At 64.5% G+C, this 21,517-nt stretch overlaps 1 protein-coding gene across 1 annotated transcript in view; it reads left to right on the top strand.

Moving 5' to 3' along the window:
• Positions 1 to 263: 263 nt before the first annotated feature.
• The window catches only part of AJAP1 (adherens junctions associated protein 1), an 81,856-nt gene continuing 60,602 nt past the window's right edge, over positions 264 to 21,517 (top strand). Inside the window, exon 1 of the mRNA XM_054721430.1 lies at positions 264 to 861. Coding sequence (XP_054577405.1) covers positions 833 to 861 — 29 coding nt within the window. The 5' untranslated portion in view covers positions 264 to 832. The remainder of the gene's footprint in view (positions 862 to 21,517) is intronic.

Raw genomic sequence — 21,517 nt, 5'->3', positions numbered from 1 at the left:
GGGACCCGCTCCGGGAGGCGGGGGCGAGTGCGCGGAGAGGCAGACGCGCGGAGGGAGGCGGCTCTGCGGCGGGCGCGGTGGGCACGGGCGGCGGGGCCCGGGATCCCCGCCCGCCTCCTCGGCGCCGCGCCGCCGCTGCGCGCCCCACGCCCCGCGCTCCACCGCGCCCTCGCCCCACGCGCCTCCGTGCCCGCCTCCTGCCCGCCTCCCGCGCCGCGGCCGGCCGTCTGCAGAGCGAGCGCTCAGACGGAGCCCCCGCCAACTTGAGCTGTGCCGACCGCTACGGAGCCCCGCCGAGCACCCTGACCCGGCGGGGCGCGGACAGGACCCGCGCGCCTCCGCACCCCCGCCTCCCTCCCGTCCCCGGACCGAGCCGACCCCTCGGCGCGGGGCTCCGGCTGGAGGCTAGAGACACGCACTGTTCGCGGCGGCGCTGCCCGGCCTCCCTCCCGCCGCCCCGGAGGGCGAAGCCGCCGCTCCTCTGACCACCGCCGCGCGGCCGCAGCGCCGGAGTGCGCCCCTCCCGGGCCGGTCGCCCCGTCCCCGCGGGCCTCGCCGGGCTTTCCCCAGAGGGGGCTGCCGGTCCGCGCCCCGGGGGAGGATGTGCGCCCCCGCGGGCCGCCCAGCCTGAGCCATGCGCCCCCGCGGCGGCGGCGCGCCGGCCGGCATGGAGCCCCGCGCGGCCGCGCTCTGACTCGCTGCGCCCCGCGGCCGGCGGGCGGCGGCGGACCGAGAGCAGACACCGGCGCCGCGGGACGGAAGCGAGCGGGATTGGAGCCGCGCGGATGGCCGGGGCGAGCGAGGTCTGAGCTCCGCTCGCTGAAACGTGACCATGTGGATTCAACAGCTTTTAGGACTCAGGTGAGCGGCCCGGCCGGCGCCAGGTGCCGGTGGGTGCGTGGGTGCCGGGCTGGGCGGAAGGGCGCTTTCCTCGGGGTTGCAAATAAAGGGACCCTTCCCCGCCCCCCGCGAGCGGCCGTAGGGTGCCCCGGGAGCCGGGTCGGGGCCCCAGTCCGGAGCTCGGAGCTCAGCGCTCCGCAGGGAGCGGCCCGCTCTCCCCGGCTCCGAGCGCCCGGTGTCCGGGCAGGGGCGCGGGCGGCTGGCGGCGTCAGCCACGCAGTGTCCTGGCCGCCCCTGCGCTTCCTCCCCGGGGCCCCGAGCGAGGCACCAGCCGCTAGGCGCGGCGGGCCGTGGACCCAGGGCGGGGGCCGGGGCGGCCGGGGAAAGGCAGAGCCGCTCGCCCCGGGCGAGAGCTGAGAGCTAGGCAGGCGGAGTTTGAGGAAAGCAAAACAAACCGCCTCTCAGCCCGTCTTTCCGCCTCCTCGGCTCCCGGGCTGAGCAGGGGCCTCCGGGGCTCCCAGCTGCCTATCCAGCTGCTTGCCGGTGACCTCCGGGCGCGGCGGGTGCGCACAGCTGGCGGGCAGCTGGGGCAGGAGACGCGGGGGATCTGGGGGCGCGCGGGCGAGCGGTCCTCCCCGCCCCCATCCACATCCTGAGCCGCCTGGGGAGCGCCCTGGGGCCGGCCTGGGTCTGGGACTCCAGGGTGAGCTGGGAGGGACTCGGAGCCCGGAGCCCGCGGCGGGGGGTGCCCAGAAAGACCCCTTTCCGCAAACTTTGCCCGCCTGCGTGGGCGCTCGGGCGTCCGCCTCTGCCGCTGGCGGCGCAGGGCCCAGCTCGGCACAGGGGTCCCTTCGCGGGGAAGGTGCCCCCGAGCCGTCACCCTCTTGCTGGGGGCTCCTCGGAGCTGGTGCGTTTGGGTCCCAGGTCGCCACCGAGAGAGCGGGGAGGACAGAGGTGGAGGCGGAGGGCGCCGGCGTGCGGTTCCGAGTCCGTCCACTGGGATGCACTGCGCTCCTGCGCTGGGGAGGGAGGCGAGCTGAGCCCAGCCGGCTGCCGAGCCGCCCCCACCGCCACCGGTCACAGCGGGGGGAGTGAGCCCCAGGGAGGACCCAGGGCGCGTCCTGGTTTTGAGAAATCAGAAGAGGACGGAGCTCGCCAAGCGTTTTGCAGCTCCCCGGGTGCAGGGGACGAGGCTCCGTCCCCGGTCACGGCTGCTGACAGCAGCGAGTGAAAACTGTCACACGTTGTCATTGGCCTTTTTCTGGAAAGCAGCGTCCTTCCTCCCGGAGCCCCGCTTGTCTCGTTTGCCGCCTGGGCGTCAAGAGGTTAATGGCGAGGCGCCGGCGTTGGCATTGGCTCGGCCTGAACCTCGGTGTGTGCTCGGACTAGATAAGGCTCTGGACGCCCACAAAATGGACCGGGAGGCTTTGTCGGTGACCCATCCAGGCACCTCGCCCTCTGCCTCTGGGTCTCAGCCAGAACCAGGGCCTGGGGAACGATCTGGGGGTCCCCGTCGGACCCCTGAGCCCCTCTTGAGCCGCTGCCCGGCCCCTGAGGACTGCCTGCCGGCCAGTTATCTGCACAGACATGTTTTAATCTCTGACAAGGTGCCAGGCTGAGAGAGCCGTGCGTTTGATAAGGGAGAGGGGAGTCGCCGTCACGGAAGGACGCTCTGTCGGCTCAGGCTCCACAGCCGGGCCCCGCAGCCTCTACGCCTCCCTCCCCGGGCGGGCGGGCGGGCGCTTCTTGGCGTTTGCTTTAGGAAACAGTTCTGTGGGCGATGTTGAAGTTTGACCTTTTGTCTTCTCCCTTCGCGGTGAGCACGGGATTTTCTGGAAGTGGGTCTGGAAGGACGAGCTGTCACCTGTTTGGGAGGCTGACCGGCGAGAGCGCTGTCATGTGGGAGCTGTCCCTTCCCCTCCTCTCCCCCCCAGGGTCTGCGGGCTCTGCCTCCCATCAGGCACGGGACCCCAGGGCCTGCTCCGGACCTGGAGGCACTCTTCCCTGGCGGTGAGCGTCACCTTGCCTGGCGCCCGGCTGCGGGTGGGACGGCCTCCTGCTGGCCGCGGAGCCTGCCTGGCTGTGACAGGCCCACGGAGTCTGCGCCTGAGCCCTGAGGCAGAGCCACGTGGTGGTCCCTGAGCGAGGGGCCTCGTGCTGGTTTCCGAGACGGAGCCTGGGCTCCGTGTTGTGCGGGTTTGGAGCGGAGCCCTGCGGGAGCCTCTCCTTCCAGGGGGGGACGGACGGGGTCTTTTCAAGCTGGTTTTTGTGCCTTTGGGGGGCGGTGGTAGCAAAGCCCTCAAGGTCCTTCCGTGCACACGGACGCTGGCGTCTCCTGGGGCTGCCCTAGAGCGGCTGCCCTGGATGGAGCCCCCTCCGTGAGCGCCAGGGGCATGGGGGGCGGGGGGGGCGCGCAGTGGAGTTAGGCTGGGGGGGCCTTCGGAGCTGCAGACCTCCAGGCGCTGCTTTGTCAGGGGCTCCTGCACCTGAGGCTGTTGACAGTCGTCCTCTGGAGTTCAATGGCAGCCAAAGTCACGGCTCCTTCCCGCCCTGCCCCTCGGAGCGCGGTCTGTCCTCCTCCCCGGAGGTCCCTGGCCCCTCCTCTCTGGGAGGCACTAGGGGGGGGGGGTGGCCGTGGTGGGGGGAGGAGGTGCGTGACAACATTCTCTCTTGCACGCTTCCTTCGTGGGGCACTTCGCAGCTGCCCGAGCACGCGGACCCCACGTGAGTCTCGCCGCCGGCCCGTGGGCTGGCTGTCACCAGCCCCCCCGGAAAGGCCCGGTGGCTGGGGCCGTGCCTGGGCCTCGGAGGACGGGACGGGTGGACGCCGTCAGCAGGCAGCCCTCCCGGTGACTCCTGCCCCCGGCCGTCCGCTGCTGTTTCCAAACGGGTTGCAGCGGCGTCCGGGGAGCGTGGAGGCTGTGGCTCTGACGGGGACAGTGATGCTGGGATGAGTCGCCATTTCAGGAGGCAGCTCACATCCTCCCACCTCGTGGCGCCCCCCTCCCCGCCCACCCAGCCCCACGGGGACCACGTCCTGGCGGAGGAGGGGTGGCCGGCTCCTGCCGTGGGTCCCTCCTGCCCATTTACTTGAATCCCCTGCTTCCTTCCTCCTGGGCCTCGAGGACGCCGTGGGAGGGAGCAGGGCCGGGCGCGGGACCGGCCGCTCCAGGCCTCCCTGCCCTCCTCCGGGCCCTGGACAGGGAGGACCTCCTCTCCCGACACTCCCGCCTCCTGGCCGGGGCACTGGGGTGGTGCTGGGAACCGCAGCGCCCAGCCCGGGCCTCGGTGTCCCCACCCACGGACCTGGGCACCAGCAGGGTGTTGGCAGAAGTGGGCTGGGTGCGTGTCCGAGTCCCGCATCCCCTCGGGCTCTTTGCGGGCAGACTCAGGGCGCCCGGAGCGCGTGGGCACGGCGCGGCCTGGGTCACCGTGCAGTGGGCGAAGGCCAGACCCCGGCCGACCCGCCGGCACCGCGGGGCCCCCCGGGCGGCTGCTGAAGGGGGTTACGTAAGAGTCGCCTGCCTCCTGTGCACGTGCCAGCGGCCTGCAAAGGGCGACAAGTCAGGAGAGACGAGGCTGATGTAAAGCTGAGCCGGAAGCCAAATATATCCTTGATCTAGATCTTACGCTTCCAGTCTGGCTCGCGAGGGTTTCTCCTGCCGCTGCCTGCTAGGCGCGGGGAGACGGCGGGGCCTGGGAGCCCGCGGAGCCCCCGGCCCTGGACTCGCCCCTCTGAGACCCTTCCAGGAGCCGGAGCCACTCGGGGCGTCAGGGCCGCCCAGCTGCGGTTACATAACTCAGAGGGACTCTCCGTTCATAGAAAGTCAGAGGCGGCGGCCATCAGCGTGGGGCCCTCCCGGGGGGCGGGGTGTGCTGGCTGGCTCCCCAGGGTCCATCCACATCCGGGCTGGGTCACACCTGCCGCCTGGGGGGGCCTGGCTGCTCGCTCTCTGCACCCCAATCGTCAGCCAGGGACCAGGCTGCTTCAATGCCAGCCGGAGCCGCTTCCAGAGTGCGAGGAAGGCCGAGCCCCCGCCCCCCTGGGAGCGGGGTGGGGGGGATGGGGGGGCAGGGCAGCTGTGCTGGGCTCAGGCTCTCTCTCTTCGGAAAGTACCTCAAGACCTCGCCAGTTTGGCTCAGTGGATAGAGCGTCGCTTGCAGACTGAAGGGTCCCGGGTTCGATTCCGGTCAAGGGCACGTACCTTGGTTGCAGGCTCCTCCCCGGCCAGGGCCCTGGTCAGGGCGGGTGCAGGAGGCAACCAACGGCTGTGTCTCTCTCTCATCGGTGTCTCTCTCTCTCTCTCTCTCTCTCTCCCTTCCACTCTCTCTAAAATCAATGGAAATACCCTCGGGGGAGGACTCACACAAAAAAGAAGAAAAGGAACAAAGGAAGCACTTTCCGCCGGAGAGAGGCCAGAGCCCCCCTTGGCCCGTGGGGTCCCCCTAGCTGGCATTGTCTCCACTGACCCCGAGAGCCGGGAGCGGAGGCTGACCTGCCGCGTTAGCGAGGACAGGGCCCCGCGGCTGGGCCTGCGGGCGGGGGAGGGGCTCAGGCTGGCGTTGGCACCTCTGCTGAATGCGGGCACTGGGCAAGGTGTCCCCTCCTTCCTGTCACCCTCCCGCCCGGAGAAAGGCGGGTGGCAGCCAGCTGGGCCTCCCCGGCCGCCGGCCCTCAGTCTGCCCGTCCTGTCCCCCCACTAGGACTTCTGCCAATTGTCGCTCTGTCTCGGGGGCCGGCCACGGGGGGCCGTCCTGCCCGGCGCCGCCTCCCTGCCGCCCACCGTCCCAGCCCCGAGTGGGCAGCCGCCTGGGCGGTGTGGCTGCGGAGGGAAGCCAGGCTGGGGCCTCGCAGCGGGCAGCGTGTCCGCGGGGGGCCCTGGGGACCCGCGGGTGGGCTCCTGCCTTGGGGGGGGGGGGCGAGGAGCCTGGTCACTGGGCGGGACCGTGTCTCATTCTTCACCGCCACCCGTGAGGGGTGGCCGGTGCGTAGTGGACACCCAGGAGAGGCCTGTGGGGGAGGACGTGTCCACGTGCACGGGGCCCTGGCTCTCTCAGGCCTTGTCCTTGTGGTCACCCCTCCCTAACCTCCCACTGGACCTGGCGAAGGAGTGCCAGCCGAGGCCAGTCTTACGAGGAGGCCCTGTTCTGACTCCAGCAGATACAGCACTCCTTCGACCCGGCTTCCCGGTGCTCACAGCCCCGCCGTGAGAGGTCCGTTCTTTGGCTCGAGGACGGGTTGTACCTGGAGGGCAGACGTGTTCAGGGAACACGATTCCCTTGAGCTCTTGCAGTCACTGTCGGTTCACCCAAGGTTCTGGTCGGTCCCTGACCCCGTGGGTGGGCAGTGGGGGGTGGGGAGGAAGGTGCGTGGCTCGTAACAGAGGAACTGCCCCGACCGCTGCTTTTGCTCACTTCACGCCCACCGTCCATTCAGGTCAGTCCTTGCTGCCCGGGGGCGCCCACCCTGAGCCGACGCCTCGCGGATCCAGAAATGGGTGGGTTTCTGTCCTGTGGGGAGGGGCGGTGTGTGGGGGATAGAAATACTGGTATCCGGGTGGAGACCGCACTGTCCAGGAGAAACGGCCCGGGCCACGTTTGTACTTGGAAACATTGCAGCAGGCACAATAAAAGAAATACTAAACTGAAATCCACTTCAATGAGATATTAACCCCACATGTACCAGATGATCATTTCCTGTGTAATCATGTGAGATGGTATTAATGAGAATTAAATTCATGTTCTTAGCCTGGGCTCGGCCCTTGAATCAGGAGTGTGGTTTATTCTCACCATAACCCGACTGTGGGCTGCACCCCGGGGGCTCCGGGGCCCGTGGGCTCGCCTGCCGTGCTGGCCACTCCCCGTGGCACTCGGGCGGGAGAGCAGCCGCTGGGGGAGCCCCGGCCCCCACCCCTGTCTGCTGTGGCTGCGCTGCTCTGTCAGCTCAGGCTCCGAGGGGCCGGCCTGGCCACAGCCCCCCTAATTCAACAGTGGGGTCCACCCAGAGCCGGGGTGCGGCCCGAGCCGGAACAGTGAGTGGGTGGGGTGGCCACTGCCTTCTGGGGCCCACAGTCTCGAGAGGGAGGTACCCGCAGGGCACTTCTCCCACGGCTGTGGTCGGCAAACTGCGGCTCGCAAGCCACATGCGGCTCTTTGGCCCCTTGAGTGTGGCTCTTCCACAAAATACCACGGCCTGGGCGAGTCTATTTTGAAGAAGTGGCGTTAGAATAAGTTTAAGTTTAAAAAATTTGGCTCTCCAAAGAAATTTCCATCGTTGTGCTGTTGATATTTGGCTCTGCTGACTAATGAGTTTGCCGACCACTGCCCCACGGGGTTGCAGGAAGTGATTTGGGAGCCTGAGGCCGAGTGGCAGGGCCCTCGCACCTGTGACACAGGCGTCAGAGGCGGCCAGGTGACAGGCCAGGCCAGCAGGTGCCACAGCAGGACAGGCAGGGCCCCTGCGGGAGGGAGCGCTGGGCCTGCGGGGAGTGTGTCAGGGTGTCCTCGGCTCCACTGGCGCCACCTGGGGGGCAGGCGTCCCCGTGGCCCCCGTGAGCACGTTCTCTGACGGACGTGAGGGCGGGGCCTTCCTCGCTCCCTGGCACCCCCGTGCCTGTCACCGTGCTGACCGTCCAGCCACCTTGGGCCCATGGGGGCAGGAGGGACTGTGAATCGCCAGGGCCACGTTTGAATGAAGATTTTTAGGATCATTGTTCCAGAGATGGGGTGTGTGTGTGCGTGTGCGTGTGTGCGTGTGGTGGGGAGTGTGCAGTGGGGGGTGTGCAGTGTGGGGAAGTGGGTGTGTCTGCTGGGGAGTGTGTATGTATGTGTGTGGGTATGTGATGTGACTGTGGTGTGTGCAGGTGTGGTGGGTATGGGTGTGTCTGCTGGAGAGTGTGTGTGTGTGTGTCACATGGCTGTGGTATGTGCAGGTATGGGTGTGGGTGTGTCTGCTGGGGAGTGTGTATGTATGTGTGTGTGTGTGTGTGTGTGTGTGATGTGGGTGTGTGACATGAGTGTGGTGTGTTTAGGTGTGGTGTGTGTGTGTGTGTCTGCTGGGGAGTGTGTGTGTGTGTGTGTGTGTGACGTGGGTGTGTGACGTAAGTGTGGTATGTGCAGGTATGGGTGTGGGTGTGTCTGCTGGGGAGTGTGTATGTATGTGTGTGGGTATGTGATGTGACTGTGGTGTGTGCAGGTGTGGTGGGTATGGGTGTGTCCGCTGGGAAAGTGTGTATGTATGTGTGTGTGTGTGACATGGGTATGGTATGTGCAGGTATGATGGGTGTGGGTGTGTCTGCTGGGGAGTGTGTGTGTGTGTGTGTGTGTGACGTGGGTGTGTGACGTGTGTGTGGTGTGTGCAGGTGTGGTGGGTGTGTCTGCTGGGGAGTGTGTGTGTGTGTGTGTGTGTGAGACGTGGGTGTGTGACATGAGTGTGGCGTGTGCAGGTATGATGGGTGTGGGTGTGTCTGCTGGGGAGTGTGTGTGTGTGACATGGGTATGGTATGTGCAGGTATGATGGGTGTGGATGTGTCTGCTGGGGAGTGTGTGTGTGTGTGTGTGTGAGACGTGGGTGTGTGACATGAGTGTGGCGTGTGCAGGTATGATGGGTGTGGGTGTGTCTGCTGGTGTGTGTGTGTGTGTGTGTGTGTGTGTGTGTGTGTGACGTGGGTGTGTGACGTGAGTGTGGTGTGTGAGGTGCGGTGGGGGTGGGTGTGCGGATGACGTGTGGTGGGGAGTTTGGGGGCCGGTGGGTGTCAGGCGCTGCACCTCCCGGTGAGGAGACCGGAGAGTAGAACCCCTTCTCCCGCAGAGGAGACTGGCTGTGCCCATGGGAGAAGGAAGCGGCCGCACGCCACAGCAGACCCGGCGGCGGGCAGTGCGCGGGGGGCACCTGGCTCCGACGGGCAGCTTTTCGTGCTACACAGACACGGGGGGGGGGGGGGGGGCGAGGTGAGGGGATTTGAGGGCGAGCCTGCCCAACAACAAGCCCCCCCCTCCCCAGCCTCTGCAAACCCCTGGGGGCACGCTCCAGGAGGTGGGGCGGGATCGCTGAGGGCCCTGGGTGGTCGCCTGGGGCCCCCTTTCATCCCGCGGATTAGAGTGAAGAACTCGGACGGCAGGGTAACCCCGTGGCGTGGGAGTCCCGCCTCAATCGGGGAGACCTCGGGGGCAGAAAGCTCCCCCGCGACCTCAGCGGGATCAGGTCACGTGCACGGACTTCGTGGAGCGGGTCCATCCTCAGACTCCGACGTTCAAACTCAGGGAATGTGAGGGCAGCTGGATGGCCGGTCACGTGGCTCCTTTTGGCCAAATCCGTTGGTGCACCTTCCTCAAGTGGACACGGGCCAGCTGTGGTGGAGGATCAGTGAACGGACGGCGAGGGGGTCAGTCACGCACCAGCGGCTTCAGGGGCGGCGCTGAGGGCGGGCCCGGGGTCCCAGGCCCTGCAGGGCATTTTCGCTGCTTCCTGGGGTCCCTGGCTCAGGTTGGAGGCAGCGGAGATGGGGGGGGGGGGGGGGGGAGGGGGAGGGAGGGAGTTCTGGCGTCAAGACAGGGATGTGGAAAGAATGAACACTCTCAAGTGCTTGTGAAGCGGATATTACCCCGATAGCAAAGCCACACAAAGACAGCTCAGGAAAAGGAGACTGGAAACCAATATTGTTTGTGAAAATGGACCCCCCCCCCCAAATCTATAATAATAAAAGCATAGCCCTAACTGGTTTGGCTCAGTGGATAGAGCGTCAGCCTGCGGACTGAGGGGTCCTGGGTTCGGTTTCTATCAGGGGCATGTGCCTTGGTTGTGGGCACATTCCCAGTGGGGGGTGTGCAGGAAGCAGCTGATCGATGTTTCTGGCTCTCTATCCTTCTCCCTTCCTCTCTGTAAAAAAAATTAATAAAATGTATTTTAAAAAAATAAAAGCATAATATGCAAATTAGACCGGACAGCTGAACGACCTCTGGATGTCCTTCTGGACAACCTTCCGGACGAAGCTGGGGCTGCGAGGGTTGAAGCAACTGCACCGGGCCTCTAGTCCTTAATAAAATATTAGCAAATACGGTCCGGCTGTAAAAAGAAGTGTATGCCAGTGGGGTTTAGTCCATGGATGCAAGGATGGTTCAATCTTTGAAAAATCCATCAGTGCCCTCTATCCTATGAAAAGGCTAAAGAAGAAAAACCACAGGATTGTATGCACTTGATAAAGTCAACACCCGTTTAGGATAAGAACTCTCCAGAATGTCAGGATAGAAGGGCACTTACTCACCTTGAGGAAGGACATCTTCAAAGTCCGCCGACTGACGTCGTACTTACTGTTGAGACATTGGATGCTTCCCCCCGAGGCCAGGGATGAGTCGAGGATGTCCACTCTCCCCCTGTTGTCCACCATCGAGCTGGAGTTCTAGCCAGGGTGATACAGGAAGGAAAGGCGGTAAAGGACACCCAGAAAGGAGGGAATAAAACTGTCAGTATCTCTGTATTTGCTGATACAGACAGATGATATGATTTTCTACACAGAAAACCTCATGTAATCTATAAGGAAAACCCTAGAACGGCCTGGCTGGTGGGGCTCAGGGGTTGAGCGTCGACCTAGGAACCAGGAGGTCATGGTTGGGTTTCCGGTCAGGGCACGTGCCTGGGTTGCGGGCTCGATCCCCAGTAGGGCGTGCAGGAGGCAGCCGATCCATGATTTTCTCCCCCTCTCTCTTCCTCTCTGAAATCAACACAAATATATTAAAAACAAAACAAACAAAAACAAGGGCCCTGGCTGGTTTGGCTTAGTGGTTGGAGCATCAGCCCACTGCCTGAAGGGTTTGGTTCTGGTCCAGGGCATGTACCTCAGTTGTAGGCTCGATCCCCGGCCCTGGTCGGGGCGCATGCAGGAGGCAACCAATCGCTGTGTCTCTCTCACATCGATGTTTCTGTCTCTCCCCCTCCCTTCCACTCTCTCTAAAACATCAATGGAACAATAGCCTCGGGTGCGGATTAACCAACAACTCCAGCTAATACTTGCTAGCTCTCCGTCAGAGATCAGCACTGGTTTCTCTTTGGGGGTGTGTGCCCTCTTTGGGGACCCTGGAGTTGGATGTAATAGCAGTTAGGGGACGGGTAAAACGACTTTCAGAAATGTGCCCTGTGGTGGTTCTGCCCCGGTTTTGAGGATGCAAAACACAGCTGCACGCGTCCCGCGGAGCCGCGGATGCTGTGAGCCCCGCCGTCGGTGACAGTTACGAACGGCCGGTGTGAACGACTGGGCAGGAGGGGCGGTCCGGGTCCGCACAAACCAGGCCAGCCGGAACCAGCAGGCTTTCTGGGGCGGCCCCGCCCCGCCGGGCACGTGGCGCTGGGAGGCTCCGAGACCGAGCCGGGGCGGGAGCCCCGCACAGAAGCCATGGCTCAGGCTCCCGCTCGTGCCGGCGGGCCCGGGTGTGTGAGACAGAATGCTAGCCTGGCTGTGCTGTTCTCCTGTCAGGCTTTATGACCAAAGTGTGTGTGCCTCCGTGTGCACGTCTCTGTGTGCATGTGCATCTGTGTGTGCGTCCGTGTGGCTCTCTGTGTGCGTCCGTGTGTCTCTCTGTGTGCATGTGCATCTGTGTGCGCATCTCCATGTGCATCTGTGTGTCTCTCTGTGTGCACATCTCCGTGTGCGTCCGTGTGTCTCTCTGTGTGCATGTGCATCTGTGTGCGCATCTCCGTGTGCGTCCATGTGTGCATCTCCGTGTGCGTCCGTGTGTCTCTCTGTGTGCATGTGCATCTGTGTGCGCATCTCCATGTGCATCTGTGTGTCTCTGTGTGCATGTGCATCTGTGTGCGCATCTCCGTGTGCGTCCGTGTGTCTCTCTGTGTGCATGTGCATCTGTGTGTGCGTCCGTGTGGCTCTCTGTGTGCGTCCGTGTGTGCATCTCCGTGTGCGTCCGTGTGTCTCTCTGTGTGCATGTGTGTCTGCACCCACGTGCGCGACTCCGTGTGCATGTGTATCTGTGTGTGCACCCATGTGTGCATATATGTGAGTCCGTGTGTGTGTGTGTGTGTGTGTGTGTGTGAGCGCCACGTACACACACGCTGCATAAATGCTGCTGACTGGAGCCGGGTGGCGCGCTGGAAGCTGTGTGCTGGATTGGGCTCTGGGCGCCTGAGAGCCAATGACCTAGGCCCATCGCTTCTCTCTCTCCTTCCTCCCCGTCCAGCTGGGCGGCCCCGGAGCCTCCAGGCCTGCCCGTGGCCCGGCCTCAGCGCTGAGTGACCAGCCACGCCTCTTCACCCCCGTCCGTCCTCCGGGTCCTCATGGCGCCCTGCAAGGCGGGTGTTGTTGCTCTCATTTTGCAGAGGAGGACACTGAGGCTCCGAGAGGTTAAGTGATTTGTCCAAGGTCACACAGCGAGCTGCCGGGAGGGCTGGGGTTTGAACCCCTTTCATGGACTGCGAGGTCCATGCACACGGTTTTCACCGCCCCTTATGGCTCCCGTCTTTTATGTCAAGTTTGCTTCTCACTTCCTCAGTTACACATTGCCCTTTTGGGGAAAAAAACACGCAAATAAAGTAAATCGAAAACTCGCAGGCCCCCGCTGCTGTGACGTCCGGTGAGCACCCTGTGGGTGTGGCCCTTGCGGCCAGCGGCCCCGCGATCGGAGGTCCCCCAGGCACCTGCGGTTCTGAGTCGGAGGGGGTCGTCCAAAGGGGAGATTATTTTGCAGGCGAGAATGAGCGCGGCGTCACGCAGGGAGAAGAACATCTGTGACACAGATACAGTTATTCAATCTCGTTAATAATTAAAAATAAACACGCCGCTAATTCCGGGAGGCCCTCCCGGGAGCGCTCGCGAAATTGAACTGTGGGAGTGAATGAATGGTCACATGGAGAAAGTCGGGGTCAGGTGTCTTAGAATTCCGGGTGAGAGGGCTGCCCACCGTGTGTGCGTGTGTGTGTGCCTGTGCATGTGTGTGCGTGTGCGTGTGTGTGTGCGTGCGTGTGCGCCTGTGTGGGTGTCTAATTTATCTCCTGGAACATTCACCGTTTTCAGTGTCCAATTCAGTGATTTTCAGAGACTCTGCCGTGCGTATAGCCGTCACTGGTCCAGATTTAGGACACCCCCCCCCACCCCTCGTGTGACTAACAGTCCATTCCTGCCTCCGCCTCCAGCGGCCGCGCCTCTGGGTTTTGTCTCAGGCGTCGTCCGGGTCCTATAGCTCCTGCCGGTGCCAGCTTTGCTGTCTCGTTGGCCTCACTGCGCGAGCTGCCTCGAGGGCCGCCTGTGTGCAGCGGGTCCCTGCCCCCCGAGGTGCCCCCCTTTCTGGATCTCGCCCAGCTCGTCTCCGCGCCTGCTGGGGGCACGCGGCTGGTTCTCCTTCGAGGTGCGGACGGCGATGATGCTGTGAGCATCGCGGGCGAGTCTTTGCGGGCACGGGCTCACGATCTCCCTGCCGCCTGGTGCCTGGCAGCCACAGCGACGCCGCTGGGCCGCGAGAGGCCGGGGGTGTGGTTAGCCTGGCGGGAGTGCTCGAGGGGGACCCAGGGCCCCTCCTCCGGTTTGGACGGGCTCACGCTGAAGAGAAGGGCTGAGTCCATACGGCCCTTCTTCACGTGTCCATCCGTCAGCGGTCAGCGTCCGCGAAGTGTCACGTGGGTTTCGCGTGGCCCTCATCCTGCGAGTGAATACAGCTACGGTGGTCCCCGTTCTGCCCGGGCTCGGAGGTCCTGGGGAGCCCTGGGCTCAGCGGGGGGCGGCTCCTCACTGGCCTGGGCTAGCCTCAGATAGAGTGCTTCTTTTTAGAAAAATATTTGTTTATTGATGTCAGAGAGGAAGTTGAGAGGGAGAGAGAGAAACATCAATGATGGGCGAGAATCGCTGACCGGCTGCCTCCTGCACGTCCCCCACTGGGGATGGAGCCGTCAACCCGGGCCTGTGCCCCAACCCGGGCCTGTGCCCCAACCCGGGCCTGTGCCCCAACGGGGAATCGAACTGTGACCTCCTGGTTCCTGGGTCGACGCTCAACCCCTGAGCCCCGCCGGCCGGACATCTGATTGTTTCCTTCCCGGGGACAGCGGTGCCCCTTCAGGGACGCCCACCTTCCCGGAGCAAAGGCGCCCGGCTGCCTCGTGGAGAGGGGGGCTGCCTTGTGGAGAGGGGGGCTGCCTCGTGGAGAGGGGGGCTGCCTTGTGGAGAGGGGGGCTGCCTCGTGGAGAGGGGGGCTGCCTCGTGGAGAGGGGGGCTGCCTCGTGGAGAGGGGGCCGTGCGGACGGGGAGCCCAGGGCGGCGCGCACAGGAATCTCTCCCGGGAGGGAGGCTGACTGCTCACCTGCACCCCTTGTTCCCAGAGCGGGGGGGCCTGACCCCAAGGGAGCCGGGGACTTGAGGACCCCGATTCCATCCTCCCTGGGCCGGTCCCTGGGTGTGGCCGAGAGTCCTGCTCACCCGGCCCGGAGGGTCTGGGCTCTCAGCTGCCAGCCTCTCGGAGCGGGGGTGGGGGTGGGGCCTTGCAGACCGGGGGAGGCGGGAGGGACTCGGCGCTGGACCCGGTGCCGGCGGCTGGGTGGTGGCCGCCTTGGGCTCCGTGTTGAGAAGGATTCTGAGTCCTTGAGGCCTAGAGAGGGAGACAGGGCGGGGGGAGCATGCCCCCGAGCCACGGCGGCCTTCCTCCGCGGGAGGCCTGAGCGCAGGCCTGGCGGCGGCCACGTCACCTGCCCTCACGCCAGGATGCCTGGCCTAGCGGCGCTTCCTGTGTGCAGGCCCGGGTCTCAGCATGCTGTCTGTCTTCACTCAGCCTTAGGGCGCTGCCTCCCTTTTCCAGAGGAGGCACAGAGAGGCTGAGTGACTTGCCCAAGGTCACACAGCAAACTGGCTCCGGTGTCTGTCCTCCGATCCCTTTGTCCTGCTCTTCCTGGTCTGGAAACACACGGGCATGGGAAGCCCCGCCCCCGCCCCCCACCCCCCCTCCTGTGTGTGTTCAGCTGGGAAGACGTGGAGTCGCCGCCCCGGGCAGGCCTAGGACCTGGCTGGTCAGGCGGTCATTGCTGGGCCCCGTGGAGGGTGATCAGAGACACCGAGGCCGGAGCTCTGGGCCGGGCCCGGAGGAAACCCCGTGGCGGGGGCTCGGAGCTGGCTGTCAGCAGCCCCGTGGCTGCCTGTCTGGTGTCACTCACTGTCGCTCGGGGGAAGCTGGCCTAGGACCACGGGGGACAGCGCACCCCCTTCCTTCTGTCCCCTCCTGCTCTTGCTCCTCCCCCAGATCCGAGCCCCCTGCCTCCCTCTAGAGAAACGCACTCCCCCCCCCCGGCGATGCTGGTCCCCTGCCCACGTGACACGTTGGCATCTGGGAAGAGCCCGAGGTGCCCGGGGTGGGCCTGCAGCCCCGCGTCGCCGTGGAACTTTCCAGGAGGAGCGGGGAGACTCAGGGGACTTGGTTTTCCCTCCGAGAATGCAGGAGGGCCCTGCGTCCCTTGTCCACGCGTGGTCCAAGCGTGTGCCCTGGAGCTAAAGCCCCCTGCAGGGCCCGGGGGGGACTGTCAGTGTGTGTGTGTGTGTGTGTGTGTGTGTGTGTGTGTGTGTGTGTGTGTGTGCATGTGTGTGTGTGAGTGTGTCTATGTGGGTGTGCATGTGTGTGTGTGTGTGTGTGTGTGTGTGTGGAGGTGCATGTAGGTGTATATGTCTGTGTATGTGTCGGTGTGTGTGTGTGTGGAGTGTGCACATATGGGTATTTATTGGAGGTGTGTGTTTGTGTCTGTATGCACACGTGTCATGGGGAGTGGGTGTAGGTGTGTGTGGAGGTGCATGTAGGTGTGTGTTGGAGGTGTATGTGTGTTTGTGTGTGTGCAGGTTGTGTGTATGTGTGTGGAGGTGCATGTAGGTGTGTGTCGGAGGTGTATGTGTGTTTGTGTGTGTGTGCAGGTTGTGTGTATGTGTGTGGAGGTGCATGTAGGTGTGTGTGTATGTGTGCGTGTGTGCACATGCACGTGTTGTGGGGAGTGGGTGTTAGGCCTCAGTGCACTTGAAAATCACCAATTAATAAGTTTGTGCCCCTTCATCCATCATCTGTCAAGCAGTTCAAAAACTTTAATTAACAAACTCTCCCCACAGCCCTCCCAGGTCAGGAAATGTCATTAGCCTTCTTTCACAGATGGGTAAACTGAGGCAGAGCAGGGTGAAGCAATTAGTCTAAGGTAATGCGGAGTCAGCACTGGGTGCGGGGCCTCCCAGAGGAGCGTGGGCAGCCGTGGCCGCTCCGCCGTGCGGCCCCTGTCCTGGGGGGCACCCACACTGCGCGGCACCCTGGCTCCGTGGCTCCGTGGCTCCGTGGCCAGGCCTCTCGGGGCCCTGCCTGCCCTCTGTTACCCCTCGCTCCTTTCCCGTGACGGACGGGAGGCCCTGGCAGTGCCGAGAGACGCTGGGAAGGGTGGGCTCACCCCTACCCTCCGTGCCCCCCAGCCCCTCGGCATTCTCACACTCTGTCTCGTACCGGAATCCCCGATCCTGCTGAGCCCCAGCCGGGGGCACGTCTGGTAGGGCCACGGGCATATTTGGGTTCAGCGGAGGGACCGGGCTCAGCCCTTTCACCTAACGGGGCCGTTGGAAGGTGCAGTTCCCAGCACCGAGCGCACGCGGCTTGTGCGCCGTCACCACGAGCTGGTCCGGATTGTCACCTTCAGGAGGAAACCTGGACTTGGTTTGAAGTCACTCCCATCCCCTCCCCGCCGCTGGCAGCCACCAGCCCGCGTTCGTCTCCACGGACGCGCCTGCTCTCAGCAGCCCACGGGAAGGAGCTCCTACGAGGTGACCCCTGTGTCTGCTTCTCTCCCTCGGCATCGGGGCCCCAGTCCTTTTTCATGGCCGAGGAATATCCCACCCTCCCCGTTGCTGGACACAGGAGTGCTCCCTTCCGGCTGCTGGGAGTGGTCCCACAGGGGTCTCTTGCGGTCCCTGTCTTGGGGTCTCTGAGGAGGCGCCTCGGTGCCAATGCTTTCAGAACACGGGCTTCCTGGGCTGGGCACAGCCGTGCCCCCTGTGTGACCTGAGGCCGTTCCCTTGGCCCCTCTGTGACTCGGTTTCCTCACCTGAGGGTGGGTGTCCCCCCGCGTACGGCCAGGAGGGGGAGGCTGCATGGGCAGCCCGGGCCGGCGGCACCGTGACAGCGGCCCCTCCCGCCCCAGCAGACAGGCTCCGAGCCCGGGGGCCGAGGACCGGGGGGGGGGGCGGGGGGGGGGGGGGGGGGGGGGCGCTGGGCGTGGAGCCGCTGCTCCGTCTCTGCTCCCGACACATCCCCGGAGGAGGCTCCGCCGAGGAGCCGCTTGTCCTGACTCTCCACTGACGGGGGTTCGGGGCCGGTCGGGGCGGATTGAACCGGTGCCGCGGGATGGATCTCATTCTCCTGGCGTCCGCCTCGGTCTCCCAGACCTCGGACCCGAGCCGCGTGGCCTGCACACGCCCAGCTGACGTTTGTCCTGGTGGCGAGATTCCAGCCGGGCCCCGGGGACCCCTAGCGCGTGGTGCCTGCCGCTTGTTCCCTGAGCAGCGTCCACCTGGCACCGAGGCGTGATGCCCGCCTGGCCCCGGCTCCCAGCTCCCGGGCAACCGCTGTCCCCTCTGGCATCCCTGAGAGCCACAGGCAGCGTCTCCCGGCCCAGCTTCTCCATCGGAGGTTCCTGTCCCAGCAACCCCGTGGGCTGCCTGGTCGGGAACACGTGTGCACGCTGGAGCCTCGCCCGGTTAGCGCCCTAAATCGCACGGTGGGACTCCAGTGGCCGGGACCCTCGGGAACACACAGCTGGTCAGCAGGCCGTGCCCGGTCTCAGAGACCCTCCCAGCCAAGGGCAAGGCCAGGCCTCTCGCCGGCTAAACCCTTTACTGCCCGTGTGCTTTGCGCCAGGGTCTGGGCTCTCCCACAACCTCACTGTTGTTGGGGGGGGGGGTCGCCAAAGCCACCTGCGTGCCCCGAGGCATTCTGGGAAGAGCTGGAAGGTGGGCGGTGGCTCTCCGTGAATCAGCCGCGGGTCCCGTGCACGGGGAGGTGGCCGCACGCAGCAGCCTCGGCCCCCAACCGCGTCTCCTGTGGGACTGGGCGCCGGCGCTGGAGGGAGGCCGCCCGTGGGCCCGGCTCCGCGTCCTGTGCGGGGCCACCAGCCTGTGGTCACCCAGCGCCGCCTCCTCCGTGGCGTGGGGACTCGCGCATCTCAGATCCGGTCCCCGCTGTTCTGGGGCTGCGGCTCCGTGGACCGGGCTGCCTCCCCGCCCGGTCCAGTCCCAGCGCACCAGCCACACCCTCCGGGCTTCCCAGCCTCTAGACCCTGGTCCTTTCCTTCCTTCCTCCCCCACCAGTTCCAAAAAAAGACCATTTGTGAAGGGAGTGAAAATTGAGTTTATTTACGACAAATCCAAACTTGGCAAAGGTTTCCGAAAGCGGCCGCTGGCTTCGGAGAGGGTCTGGCCTCACCGGCTCTGAGATCGGGCGGTGCAGCTGGCCAGATGGGGGCTGAGCCTGGCCTGGCCCCCGGGACCCGATGTCCTCTCTGCTCCCCCCTCCCCCTCCCTCCAGAGACAAGGAGGCCAGCGCTGTCTGAGGGACTCTCTGGAGTCAGCTCTCAGATCACCCACATGTCGGAGAGAGAAGGGCGGGGCCTCGGAGCTCCAGGCCCGGGAGACCTGGACGCTCACCCGGGGGCCCTTCCCCTGGGGTCTGGGCGACAGGGCGGAGGGCGGGACATGGGGCTCATTGTCCCTGCTCATTGGACGTTCAGCCTTCGGGCTGATGCAGCGCCCCAGGGGACAGGCCACGGAAGGACCCTGAGGGTCCAGCCTCCAGGCGCCGGGACGTATTTGGTGCTGAACTTGAGGAGCAGGGACAACCCAGCGGTGCCGCCTCCAGGCGTTAGGGACAGTCACGCGGATCCGCGGATGCGCTGCTTCCGTTGGACGAGGGTAGAGGCGTGGGTCCCCCGCCCCGGGGCGGGAGGGGCGGGAAGGGGAAGACGTCTCCAGCCGGCACGGCGGGAGCTGGCATTCGCACCCTTACGCACCCTGGCTGCTTGGGACCGACCCCTGTGCCCCCGCGCCCAGGCCGGGTTCCCCGTGACGGGGCGGCGGCCCTGTGGCCTGGCTCGTCCGCACCCAGCCCTGCTGAGCTTCCAGAAGTCCCCAGGGCGGGGTCAAAGGTGGCCGTGGAGATCCTGACCCACGCCCCTGACATTCCTCCCGTCCCCTGGCAGAGACCACCAGGAGCCACGCAGAGAACATTCCAGAAGCAGGAATGACTGCTGGAGGGCCCCGGTGCCCAGCGTTTTCCGGGGCTCGTGTGCTCTTGCCCCCTCAGCCGCTGTTCCGATGCGTGTCCCTGGCCGTCCTGTCTGAGGGGCCTCCCCGAGACCCCGCACCCCCCTCCTGGCTAGGAAGGCACTGGGACCCTCCCAGGGGCCTGGATGCCCTCTGGTTGCTTTCGCTGAAACAGATGCTCCAGAGCGGGGGCTCCTCCGGGTCCCAGCCCCCGACATGCCCGGCACGTCCCCGCGGGGGGCACGGAGGGCGGGGCGGAGCGTGGGGACACCGGGGAGCTGTTTGTCCACCCAGGAGGGAGGAGGCCTGAGAGTCAGGCGGGCCAGGGCCCTGGGAGCCGAGCGAGAAGGAGAAGACTTCCCGAACTGGCCCGGTGACGTGGGCGGACCCCGTGGCAGAGCAGGAAGCCGTGGGCAGAGCCGCAGGGGCCTGGGGTCAGCTCGAGGTGAGCAGGGCCCTGTCATTGCAGGAGGTGTCCGCATGCATGAGCCGCCCGGGCTGAGTGGGAGTTTCCCTGCCCGAGTTGAGTGACAGGTGGCAGGAGGTTGCAGAGCGGACACCCCAGGAGACAGTCGCGGGGGGGGGGGGGGGGCGGGGTGTAGAGGGGGGTTGTGGTCCGTGCACGTTCCTGCGTGCTGCTGGGATTCACGGCTTTTTGTAGAAAATGAACTGTTCACACAGTGGAGGCCCGACGGGGCCTGGCCGGCGGCTCTGCTGTCACCCCCCAGAGGGGGCCCACCCCCCTTGGCCCTCCTCCTGTGCCAGGCAGAGGACAGAGAGGAGCTTAGGGGGGGAGGGAAGGACTTAAAATAACAACATGCTTGGTTGGGCTGATTCAGGGGTTGAGCGTTGACCTATGAGCCAGGAGGTCACTGTTCGATTCCCGGTCAGGGCACATGCCTGGGTTGTGGGCTCGATCCCCAGTGTGGGGTGTGCAGGAGGCAGCTGATCCATGATTCCTCCCATCATTGATGCTTCTGTCTCTCTCTCCTTCTCCGTTCCTCTCTGAAGTCAATAAAAAAAAATTTTATTTTAAATATATAAGACAACAACAACAACTAACACCTGAGACCAGAGCTTGCAGCACGGTGGGCGTGACACGCGTGGGTGTGACACGCGTGTGCATGAACCTCCGTGTGCAGGGCTCTGAGCGCCGGTCGGTGGATATTCGTGGGCGTGTGGATTTGCCTCGTAAGGAGAGACCAGCTAACGCTCTGCATGCAAATGGCTTGAGACTCCAAAAAATGCACCGGTGTATGCGTGCGCGTGTGCTCGGGTCACGGCGAGCCGGCGGCTAAATATATCCGGTAAACGCTGAAAACGAACTGCTTCTCTCTGTCCGCAGCGGCCCGGGCGCTCGCTGCTGGTTCCAATTGGAGCGCTGATTTACCCGTTTTCATAAGGAATGGAAATAGCACATGATGTGGAGAGCGTGCTGTTCACACGAGAGTGTGTTTTCTCCCCGTCAGAGGCTGGGAGCAGCCCCGCGGCGGGTGGGCGGCTGATCCAGCAGCTCCAGGGGAGCAGATGGAGACACCTGCTTCTCACAGGGGCAGCCCTGCCAGCACGTCGCGGGCTGAGCCTTCCTCTGGCGCCAGGGCCACGCCTTGGTACTACTCCCTCCTGACTGTTCCCTGTGGCCTGGAATTCAGTGGATTCTTCGGGATCCCGGTGAGGGAGAAGGTGTATTTGTGAGTCATTTATAACAGTGTCTTGTACTAATTAATCTGTACCAATCAATGCTAATTAATCTGGCCCAGGCCCAGGTGCCACAGCGCCTGGCCTGTTTCAGTCGATGAACAGTGTTTGTATTAGCTAGCTGTGGCTGTGTAACAAACGACCACAAACTCAGTGGCTTAAAACAACACACATTTGTTGCCTTACACTTTCTGTGGGTTGGGAGCCCAGGCCTAGCTCAACTGGGTACAGTGCAAGCTACAATCAGAGTGTCTGCCGGGCTGCGGTCTCATCTGAGGCTAGACCGGGGAAGGGCCCACTGCCGAGGTCATGGCTGCTCCAGCACGTGGTTCCTTGGAGGCCCCCTGGCCGAGGGCTTGGTTCCTGGTGGCTGTCAGCCCCTCACCCTGTGTCCCTCTCCAAATGGTAGCTCACACCATGGCAACTTGCTTCTTCAAAGCCAGGCACCGAGAGAGTCCCCTAACAAGGTGGATGTTAGAATCTATGTAACGCTAGAGGCCCAGTGCACAACATTTGTGCAATGGAGTGGGGGGTCCCCTCAGACCGGCCTGCACCCTTTAGCAGTCTGGAAGCCTTCGGGGGATGTCTGACTGACAGCTTAGGCCCACTCCCCATGGGGGCAGGAGAGGCTTTCGCCACTGCTGCTGCACTAGCCAGCTGTCGGCCCGGCTTGTGGCTGAGCAACGCTACTGCATTAAGTGTCTGCCCCCTGGTGGTCAGTG

The sequence above is a fragment of the Eptesicus fuscus genome, chromosome 9 (assembly GCF_027574615.1).
Source record: "Eptesicus fuscus isolate TK198812 chromosome 9, DD_ASM_mEF_20220401, whole genome shotgun sequence".
NCBI classification, from domain to species: domain Eukaryota; kingdom Metazoa; phylum Chordata; class Mammalia; order Chiroptera; family Vespertilionidae; genus Eptesicus; species Eptesicus fuscus.
This window is presented reverse-complemented; position numbering and strand designations above follow the sequence as displayed.